The 11105-nt window shown below is 42.5% G+C and overlaps 1 protein-coding gene across 1 annotated transcript; it reads left to right on the top strand.

Annotated features, from left to right (window-relative positions):
* On the top strand, positions 1-11105 carry LOC143005252 (myosin heavy chain, fast skeletal muscle-like). Its single transcript, XM_076156525.1, has 41 exons — positions 1-16; positions 205-244; positions 664-876; positions 1242-1385; positions 1468-1624; positions 1827-1854; positions 1973-2078; positions 2195-2287; positions 2372-2435; positions 2522-2620; positions 2713-2816; positions 2913-3051; positions 3262-3380; positions 3523-3672; positions 3786-3956; positions 4050-4356; positions 4457-4527; positions 4632-4719; positions 4851-4968; positions 5059-5182; positions 5278-5414; positions 5512-5767; positions 5861-6103; positions 6191-6367; positions 6453-6598; positions 6719-6809; positions 6887-7276; positions 7364-7490; positions 7787-7905; positions 7991-8187; positions 8265-8448; positions 8533-8698; positions 8850-8974; positions 9184-9492; positions 9585-9788; positions 9876-10001; positions 10095-10265; positions 10357-10461; positions 10545-10640; positions 10775-10906; positions 11016-11105. Exons 3-41 carry the CDS (start codon positions 676-678, stop codon positions 11034-11036), a joined length of 5805 nt encoding a protein of 1934 aa, XP_076012640.1. The 5' UTR covers positions 1-16; positions 205-244; positions 664-675; the 3' UTR covers positions 11037-11105.

Raw genomic sequence — 11105 nt, 5'->3', positions numbered from 1 at the left:
CAGGCATCGACTCAAGGTGAGTGACTAACAGTCTTTTATTAGCAGGGACAGAGCCAACAGCTTAATGAACAATGCAGGGCATGAACACGGACTGCCAGATACAAGACAGAGATTACAAAACTCTTCGCTTTGTGACAGGACTTCAATCTTTAATCAGAATACTTTGGATTACAGCGATTAAATCAATTATTTCTCTCCTCATAGACCAGCATCACCATCTGTTCTTCTGAGGGGAAGGATCAAGGTAAATTCTTTTACTTCTCATTGTGTTCACTTAAACCGATGCAGGCTGTGTGCTCAGTGTGCATTTGATGTGTCACTAACAATAGCAATTTGCAATTAATTACAAATAATACATATCTTGTCACTTTATCTATTTTCTTTTCCGTTATCAGTAAATCTAGAACTTTCTATCAGGAAGGTTGAATCAAGAAACATAATACAGAGTGAATGCAACATTTAACATTACTTGTAGTTAAGCTGTCACTGACTCTGCATGATTATGAAAAGTATGATGTTCATTTTAATCTTTACACTGGAGTAAATTATAATTTACAGCGTTTCCTTCTCCAGTTGTTACATTTCAATCATGAGCACATACATCATGCTGACATGAATGAATGACTACACTGAATGATTACTCTCATGTTTTATCACTTGCAGTAAAGTGCCATCATGGGGGACGCAGAGATGGAGTGCTTCGGCCCGGCATCCGTTTACCTCCGGAAGCCTGAGAAGGAGAGGATTGAGGCCCAGACCACTCCCTTTGATGCTAAAACAGCTTACTTTGTAACAGAGCCAGCTGAGATGTACCTCAAGGGGAAACTGATAAAGAGAGAGGGTGGTAAAGCCACTGTAGAAACACTCTGTGGAAAGGTGAGAATGAAGACATTGGAATTAAAGCATCATGCACTTTTCAATGTTGAATTCAGAATGAAATGTAATGTCCAAGCTCTTCACGATATCTTACGGTGACACTGGTGTGATCTCACTTAGGTGCTCGTCTCATTGAAGATTTAACACAAAGTTGTTTCTAAATCATTGTTGTAAATAAAGCATCTTGTGATGGACCAAACAAAATGTTGGGCAGAGTTTTCTCTGTAATAAGGAAAAGTAAACTGGGGGTCTTTTACCCCTAAAACTGGATATAGTTATAGTAGTATATAGTATAAATGAGAACACACCACCACTGCATTGATCTATCCTGTGAACTTGACTCCTGCTCACTGTCTGTCTGACAGTCTCTCACAGTGAAAGAGGATGAAATCCACCCCATGAATCCTCCAAAGTACGATAAGATTGAGGACATGGCCATGATGACCCACCTCAGCGAGCCTTCTGTGCTGTATAACCTCAAAGAGCGCTACGCAGCATGGATGATCTACGTGAGTTTGACCCCAACAAGCAAATGGCAACATCAGTAGTTGAGAGTGAACTGAGGAGGAGTAACATCTGTTTGTGTTACAGACCTACTCTGGGTTGTTCTGCGTCACTGTGAACCCCTACAAGTGGCTTCCAGTGTACGATACAGTGGTTGTGTCAGGATACAGAGGCAAGAAGAGGATTGAGGCTCCACCCCACATCTTCTCCATCTCTGATAACGCCTATCAGTTCATGCTCACAGGTACTTCAGATACTGTTTACAAGCTTCACAGATAAAACAAGAACAATCTGAGATGGAACCATATATGAATGTATGTGAAACACATCTAAGGCCATAACTCCTTCTATTACATAGTGTATCATATGCGTTGGCAAGAGTGATACTAAAATGAACACAAAACAAACCAGTCATGTAAGTAATACAAACAAATTATTTTCCACAGACCGTGAGAATCAGTCCATCCTGATCACGTAAGTTTACACTGTTTGAATAACTGATGTCATCATGAGCCATCAGCCTGTACAACATACACAACAGCAAACAGACAAACATACACACTTACAAACACTGATCTGTTTACCTCTCCAGAGGAGAATCCGGTGCAGGAAAGACTGTCAACACCAAACGTGTCATCCAGTACTTTGCAACAATCGCAGTGGCTGGAGGAAAGAAAGCTGACTCTGGCAAGATGCAGGTAAAATAATTTTTTGAAGGAAAAGTTTGCACAAAGCTGTAAATATTGTAAGTCAGTTTGTGATCTGTTGCTTACACACTTTTAATATTTGCTGTGTGTCTGTTTCCTTAATGAAGGGATCACTGGAGGATCAAATCATTGCAGCCAATCCCCTGCTGGAGGCTTATGGTAATGCCAAGACTGTGAGGAATGACAACTCTTCCCGCTTTGTAAGTGGTAACACTCATCTGAATGTTAAGAGTTTTTATTTCAAACTAAGTCTACTTTCTAATGCACTGCTCAATTTTAAACAGGGTAAATTCATCAGAATCCATTTTGCGACCTCTGGAAAGTTGGCCTCAGCAGATATTGAAACATGTAAGGCTGCAAATGTCACCACAGTAACCGCAGATTAGTCTCCTGCTGATTTCTAACTGTGTCTCTGTTTGCTGCCTGACTGACAGATCTGCTGGAGAAGTCTCGAGTGACTTTCCAGCTGTCTGCTGAGAGGAGCTACCACATCTTCTACCAGCTCATGACAGGACACAGACCTGAGCTGCTGGGTAAGAAGTGTTGAATTTACAGAATATGACCTGAACCTTGTTGTGTCTTTACTTACATGAATCGATAACGTTAAAATTTTGGTATTTCCCAGAGGCTCTCTTGATCACCACCAACCCATATGACTATCACATGATCAGTCAGGGTGAAATCACAGTGAAGAGCATTGATGACATTGAGGAGTTTCTTGCCACTGATGTAAGAAAAGAAAATTACAAAATCTTCACCATAATGAATAAAACCTGTACACATTTATGTCCTGAAACAAAACCTGTTTTCTTGCAATACTCACAGGCTGCCATTGATATCCTGGGCTTCACTGCAGAAGAGAAGATTCAAATGTACAAGCTGACTGGAGCTGTGATGCATCACGGCAACATGAAGTTCAAGCAGAAGCAGCGGGAGGAGCAGGCTGAGCCTGATGGCAATGAGGGTAAATTCTGGAATCAAATCTCTTAATGTTATAGTTGAGTAAGTATGTTGTAAATACTTGTGGGATTGATGATCTGTCTCTACAATAATCAATACAACCATCCACAACACCATACTGGCCATGTATTCCATTATTCTCTATGAGAGACAGCTCTGTAGAAATGCAATGATCAGTGTTTGGTTGAACTTTTATGATATCTGTCTTCATCAGAGGCTGATAAAATCGCATACCTCATGGGCCTGAACTCAGCTGACGTCCATAAGGCCCTGTGCTACCCCAGGGTGAAAGTAGGAAATGAGTTTGTGACCAAGGGTCAGACTGTTCCACAGGTACAATGCAGCACAGTCCTTTGGAGGAATGATTTTTTTTTTAACCTAACTACCTGAACTGAATCAATTTACTTTACTTTCTCTTTCCAACATTGTAAAATGACACTGTTCTCTTTGTTGTGTGATTAATTTTAAAAATCAGGTCAACAATTCCGTCATGGCTCTCTGCAAGTCTGTCTATGAGAAAATGTTCTTGTGGATGGTCGTCAGAATCAATGAGATGTTGGACACGAGGCAGCCTAGACAGTTCTTCATCGGCGTGCTGGACATCGCTGGATTTGAAATCTTCGATGTAAATACAATGATATTAATATTTTTTAATTAAAGGTTTTCAGTTATGATTAGTGAGTTGTATTTGTCCCAAACTAATATTGAATCCTTTCATGTGTCTTCTTTTTAAATCAGTTGAACAGTTTGGAGCAGCTTTGCATCAACTTCACCAATGAAAAACTGCAACAGTTTTTCAACCACCACATGTTTGTCCTGGAGCAAGAAGAGTACAAGAAAGAGGGAATTGAATGGATATTCATTGACTTTGGTATGGATCTGGCTGCCTGCATTGAGCTCATTGAGAAGGTGAGCCACATGTTACACACTCACATGAACAGAATCAGGTCTAACGCCTTGGAAGGATTTCTTTAAAATTATATATTTTTTTCATTCTAACAGCCAATGGGCATCTTCTCCATCCTTGAAGAGGAGTGCATGTTCCCCAAAGCTACAGACATAACATTCAAGAACAAACTGTATGACCAGCACCTTGGCAAAAACAAGAGCTTTGAGAAACCAAAGCCAGTCAAAGGCAAAGCTGAGGCTCACTTCTCTCTGGTGCACTATGCTGGCACTGTGGACTACAACATTTGTGGCTGGCTGGACAAGAACAAGGACCCACTGAATGACTCAGTGGTTCAGCTCTATCAGAAGTCTTCAGTCAAACTGTTGTCCTTCCTGTATGCATCCCATGCCTCAGGAGATGGTAGAGTCTCTTATCCGCCTATACAGTGACACAATTACCTGCCAAATGAATCTCTCATGTTGAATTTAATCATATCACCTGATTGTTCCTCTACCGACAGCTGATGGAGGCAGTAAGAAAGGAGGCAAAAAGAAGGGAGGCTCCTTCCAGACTGTGTCTGCATTGTTCAGGGTACTACAAAAAGCACTTCTGTCATTTCACCACATCAGTATTTTTCATGTCATCATGTTTGATTTAGTATGTTCTCCTAATTAATCATCCTGTAAATTCCACAGGAGAATTTGGGAAAGCTGATGACCAATTTGAGGAGCACACATCCTCATTTTGTGCGCTGCTTGATTCCCAATGAATCAAAGACTCCAGGTTTGTCACTATGTTTGTGGCTAATAAGAATAGTATAACAGTCAATGAAAGGACTTGTGTTATACTATTAGTTAACAAATACAAAAACTCAACAACTTACAACAAATAATTCTCACTATACTGTATTATAGGTCTTATGGAGAACTTCCTGGTCATCCACCAGCTAAGGTGTAACGGTGTGTTGGAAGGGATCAGAATCTGCAGAAAGGGTTTCCCCAGCAGAATCAACTACAGTGACTTCAAGCAGAGGTAGCTGAAATACTTTATTTTACACATAGTTGTTGGTGTTCACTCTCTTCAAACTCCTCTGATCTAACCAAACTGATGTATGGTTCTAAGATACAAAGTATTGAACGCCAGTGTGATCCCAGAGGGGCAGTTCATTGACAACAAGAAGGCCTCAGAGAAACTGCTGGGCTCCATTGATGTGGATCACACTCAGTACAAGTTTGGCCATACCAAGGTAGAGGAGCAAACATTCCTCTAGAAAAGCAGCAGTATAAATTGTAGCAAAAAGCTCTATTGGTAATGAACATCTACATGCTTGGTGACTCTCAGGTGTTCTTCAAAGCCGGCCTGCTGGGAACTCTGGAGGAGATGAGAGATGAGAAACTGGCTGAGCTGGTGACCATGACTCAGGCTCTCTGCAGAGGTTTCCTCATGAGAAGTGAATTTGTTAAGATGATGGAAAGGAGGTAAACTGTTATTATTGCAGATACAGCATGTTATTAAGTAAAGGCCTAATGTATGCCTAAAGAATGAAAACATAACAAATGTCTCTACTTTTGGCAGAGATGCAATTTTCTCCATCCAGTACAACATCCGCTCGTTCATGAATGTCAAGACTTGGCCATGGATGAAGCTTTACTTCAAGATCAAGCCTCTCCTGAAGAGTGCAGAGACTGAGAAGGAGATGGCCCAAATGAAGGAGAACTTTGGGAAAATGAAAGACGACCTTGCAAAGGCTCTGTCCAAGAAGAAAGAGCTTGAAGAAAAAATGGTTTCTCTGCTGCAGGAAAAGAACGACCTGCTGTTGCAAGTGCAGTCTGTGAGTAGAATTCCATTTATTTGTGCATTACGAGTGGTTAGATTGCATCAAAATATACATATATACTGTATTGATTTATGCGTTGGCTTTTAGGAAGGTGAAAACCTCAGTGATGCAGAGGAAAGGTGTGAGGGGCTCATTAAAGCAAAGATCCAGCTCGAGGCCAAAGTCAAAGAGACGACCGAGAGATTGGATGATGAGGAGGAGGTCAATGCTGAGCTGACCGCAAAAAAGAGGAAGCTGGAGGATGAGTGTTCTGAGTTAAAGAAAGACATTGATGACCTGGAGCTCACCCTGGCCAAAGTGGAGAAGGAGAAACATGCCACTGAAAACAAGGTGACAAGATTTGTCTTTTGGTTTGATAGTTTCATTGTAGTATTGATTGAAATCCTCATTCATTCTAATTCATTCGAACATTTACAGGTCAAAAACCTCACAGAGGAGATGACAGCTCAAGATGAGACCATTGCCAAGTTGTCCAAGGAGAAGAAAGCCCTCCAAGAGGCCCATCAGCAGGTTCTTGATGATCTTCAAGCAGAGGAAGACAAAGTCAACACTCTGACCAAAGCTAAGACAAAGCTGGAGCAGCAAGTGGACGATGTGAGCTGTCCATGTTTGACAATAGATGCTGATACCAGTCATGTGCCAGAAATATCTTTAAAGTTGTAATCTCTATCCATGACAGCTTGAAGGTTCTCTGGAGCAAGAGAAGAAGCTTCGCATGGACCTTGAGCGAGTTAAAAGGAAGCTTGAAGGAGATGTGAAACTGTCTCATGAAACCATAATGGATCTGGAGAATGACAAGCAGCAATCTGATGAGAAACTGAAGAAGTAGGAATCTGTTTCATTCATACATACATACCTCTTTTAACAGCAAATTATTGTTTTATGAACTCCTCTAAGACTAAAACAACACTTTTTAACACACTGGATGACTTCCATCACCTCCAGGAAGGACTTTGAGACAAGCCAACTCCTTAGTAAGATTGAGGATGAGCAGTCCCTTGGAGTCCAGTTGCAGAAGAAGATAAAGGAACTCCAGGTATTTATTCAAGCCTGAAACAAGGCGATAGAGAAAATGTCTTTAACAATTTTAGAGTTAATCTATGTGTGTTTCAGGCTCGTATTGAGGAGCTGGAGGAGGAGATCGAGGCTGAGCGTGCAGCTCGGGCTAAGGTGGAGAAGCAGAGGGCTGATCTCGCCAGGGAACTTGAGGAGATCAGCGAGAGGCTGGAAGAAGCTGGCGGTGCAACATCTGTTCAGATCGAGATGAACAAGAAGCGTGAGGCTGAGTTTCAGAAGCTGCGTCGTGATCTCGAGGAGTCCACTCTGCAGCATGAGGCCACCGCTGCAGCTCTGCGAAAGAAGCAAGCTGACAGCGTGGCTGAAATGGGAGAACAGCTGGATAACCTTCAGCGTGTCAAGCAGAAGCTGGAGAAAGAGAAGAGTGAATACAAGATGGAGATCGATGACCTCTCAAGCAATATGGAGACTATTGCCAAGTCAAAGGTAAGATGCGCCATCTTCATTGGAGCGAGCATAATCCTAATAATAATACTCGTACAGTTGTTTTAATGTAATGTATTATTTTGCCAGGCAAACCTTGAGAAGTTGTCCAGGACTTTGGAAGATCAACTGAGTGAACTCAAAGTCAAGAATGATGAACACGTTCGTCAGCTGAATGACTTGAGTGCACAGAAAGCGAGACTTCAAACTGAAAATGGTATAAACTACTTTAATACTTTGAAGCAGCACTGTGTGATCTTTAAAGTCCCCTAGCGTTTGTTGTTGTTAACTGCATACATTCAGTCAGCATTTCTTTCGGTTTTCAAGGCGCGTGTCTGGGACTAAAACAAATGTGAAACCAAGAGAACTAAATGGATGCAGTCAGCAATAACGGTCTAAAAATGACATAGCGCTACTTTTACATAGTTACTCTAAAAATGCCACAGCAACATCTGCAGTACCTATTCTTACCCACGATTAATTTTTGATTGACTCATAAATGTCTTTGAAAAGGTGAATTTGGGCGTCAGATGGAAGAGAAAGAAGCTCTTGTTTCTCAGCTAACAAGAGGCAAGCAGGCTTACACCCAGCAGATTGAAGAGCTGAAAAGACACATCGAGGAGGAGATTAAGGTAACAGAACATGGAATTGTCACAATACTTGCATGGGAAACACTGTCAGTGTCAACCGTTAATCAGGATCGTGTTTTGCTTTAAGGCCAAGAACGCCCTGGCTCATGCTGTCCAGTCATCTCGTCATGACTGTGACCTGCTGCGAGAGCAGTATGAGGAGGAGCAGGAGGCCAAAGCTGAGCTGCAGCGTTCAATGTCCAAGGCCAACAGCGAGGTGGCTCAGTGGAGAACCAAATATGAGACTGATGCCATCCAGCGCACTGAGGAGCTGGAAGAGGCCAAGTAAGTCAAAGTCAATGTGTAGATTAAGTTACAGACCAGTAATGTACTCATGTTCCTAAACAACATATTCTTAACAGGAAAAAGCTTGCCCAGCGTCTCCAGGATGCTGAGGAGTCCATTGAGGCTGTGAACGCAAAATGTGCCTCTCTGGAAAAGACTAAACAGAGACTGCTGGGTGAGGTGGAGGACCTGATGATCGACGTGGAGAGAGCTAATTCTCTGGCTGCTACCCTCGACAAGAAGCAAAGGAACTTTGACAAGGTTACATTTTCAGTTATGCTTTGTCTAAATAAATGTCCATACAATGAGAAGGAAGAAATACAAATTTCTTCATCGTGGTTTCAGGTTCTTGCAGAGTGGAAACAGAAGTACGAGGAGAGCCAGGCAGAGCTGGAAGGAGCTCAGAAAGAGGCTCGCTCTCTCAGCACTGAGATGTTTAAGCTGAAGAATTCATATGAAGAAGCTCTGGACCATCTGGAGACTCTGAAGAGGGAGAACAAGAACCTGCAACGTAAGATAACACTGTAATTGCTGTTTGTGTTTGGGAACTTTCCTTCTCAAACAAACACACCCTGAATACCAGCAGTAAATTCTTATTGGGTATTTATTTTACTATATACTCTATAGCCTAATCAACAACGCCTTGTACTCTGCTCCAACAGAGGAAATCTCTGACCTGAGTGAACAACTTGGAGAGACTGGTAAGACGATTCATGAGCTTGAGAAGGGGAAGAAGGCAGTAGAGAGCGAGAAGTCAGAAATCCAGACTGCCCTGGAGGAAGCAGAGGTAAAACACTGAGAAATCACTGACATTAATGTTGAGATACTATGACATCACTTTAGCACTGCGCAAGAGAAAGAGATGTTTGGATATATAATAATATCTTGGAGTATTTCTTTATATACTAGATTGCAAAGGTCTTGGTCTTACACAACACAATAACAACAAAAACTCTGTTCTGGTCAGTGACTAATTAAAGTTAAACATTTTTTCAGGCTACACTGGAACATGAAGAATCAAAGATTCTCCGTGTTCAACTGGAGCTCACGCAGGTCAAAAGTGAGATTGACCGGAAAATTGCAGAGAAGGACGAAGAGATGGAGCAGATCAAGAGGAACAGCCAGAGAGTTATTGAGTCCATGCAGAGCACTCTGGATGCTGAGATCAGGAGCAGGAACGATGCCCTGAGAGTCAAGAAGAAGATGGAGGGAGACCTCAATGAGATGGAGATTCAGCTCAGTCACGCCAACCGCCAGGCTGCTGAAGCCCAGAAACAGCTGAGGAACGTCCAAGGACAGCTCAAGGTACAGCCAATGAAGGGTTTATGGCAGTGTTCCCTTACTGAAAAAGCGGTTGAAGGTGTCTGCTGAAAAGTCTTTCTATATTTTTTACTCAGGATGCTCAACTGCATCTTGATGATGCCATAAGAGGTCATGAAGACATGAAGGAGCAGGTAGCTATGGTGGAGCGCCGGAACAACCTGATGATGGCTGAGATCGAGGAGCTGAGAGCTGCTCTGGAGCAGACGGAGAGAAGCCGCAAAGTGGCTGAACAGGAGCTGGTTGATGCCAGTGAGCGAGTGGGGCTGCTGCACTCTCAGGTAATATTAGAGCTTACGTTAGAAAGAAGTTTAACATTGTTCTGTACGTCAAATTATGGAAATTCATCATGCCTTTCTTTGTAACAGAACACCAGCCTCATCAACAGCAAGAAGAAGCTGGAGGCTGACTTTGTCTCAATCCAAGGTGAAGTGGAAGACTCTGTTCAGGAAGCACGAAATGCTGAAGAGAAGGCCAAGAAGGCCATCACTGATGTGAGTCGGGGATTAAAAATAAATATTTTCTTCTTTCGAGTTTTAATATCTGACTAGACATGATTTGCTGAAGTCCTGATTGTCGTATTGTAGGCTGCCATGATGGCAGAAGAGCTGAAGAAGGAGCAGGACACCAGTGCTCATCTGGAGAGAATGAAGAAGAACCTGGAGGTCACCGTGAAGGACCTGCAGCATCGCCTGGATGAAGCTGAGAATCTGGCCATGAAGGGCGGCAAGAAGCAGCTCCAGAAACTGGAGGCCAGGGTAAAGACCCGTTTTCTTGCCAACTTCTCTTCAAGTCTAGATTAGATATTTATTATCTCCCCTGGAAGTAAAAGCATCATTCATGTTTCAGGTCCGTGAGCTTGAGTCTGAGGTTGAGGGTGAGCAGAGACGTGGGGCTGATGCTGTCAAAGGTGTTCGGAAGTTTGAGAGGAGAGTGAAGGAGCTCACCTACCAGGTAGAGTTTTCATCAATGGATTCATTCAGTTGTCTGGTAAAGCTCCAAATCAATGAATTGTTATGAATTCATGTTAACTGCAGACTGAAGAGGATAGAAAGAACGTCACCAGGCTGCAGGACCTAGTGGACAAGCTGCAGCTGAAAGTGAAAGCCTACAAGAGACAGTCTGAGGAGGCTGTAAGTGAATTACTATTAAACTGCATTTATATTTAGAGACTTATTGCTAACAATGTTGCTCTTTTTCAGTACAATACAATCACAGTCCAATGTCTTACTGTCTTCACATATTCAATTTGAACTTTACTTCCCAGGAGGAGCAGGCCAACACTCACATGTCCAGACTGAGGAAGGTTCAGCACGAGCTGGAGGAAGCTCAAGAGCGAGCCGACATCGCCGAGTCGCAGGTCAACAAGCTGAGGGCCAAGAGTCGGGAGATTGGCAAGGTACATAACACATTTAATAAGACTGTTCACCTTTAACTGTGGCACCAATGTTTGTACATCAGTCCTGCAGCATGATATTGATTACCATCTCCTTCTCTTTGTCCTTTAGGGAAAGGAGGCTGAGGAATAACCTATAACCCCAAGGAGAGTCATAAATGAGAATCATAAAATATGATTTGTCATTAAAATGCTCTCACTG

This window comes from Genypterus blacodes, unplaced genomic scaffold, assembly GCF_046128005.1.
Source record: "Genypterus blacodes isolate CSIRO-AG114 ecotype Tasmania unplaced genomic scaffold, CSIRO-AGI_Gbla_v1 ptg000070l_1, whole genome shotgun sequence".
Taxonomy (NCBI): domain Eukaryota; kingdom Metazoa; phylum Chordata; class Actinopteri; order Ophidiiformes; family Ophidiidae; genus Genypterus; species Genypterus blacodes.
Note: the sequence above shows the minus strand (reverse complement) of the source record. Positions and strands in the feature narration are given on the sequence as shown.

Bases quoted from the DNA above. Each gene is read 5' to 3' on its own strand.
- LOC143005252 (XM_076156525.1), top strand. From the start codon at position 676: ATGGGGGACGCAGAGATGGAGTGCTTCGGCCCGGCATCCGTTTACCTC. The intron at 877-1,241 runs GTGAGAATGAAG...TCTGTCTGACAG, and splicing joins TAGAAACACTCTGTGGAAAG to TCTCTCACAGTGAAAGAGGA. The intron at 10,266-10,356 runs GTAAAGACCCGT...TTCATGTTTCAG, and splicing joins TCCAGAAACTGGAGGCCAGG to GTCCGTGAGCTTGAGTCTGA.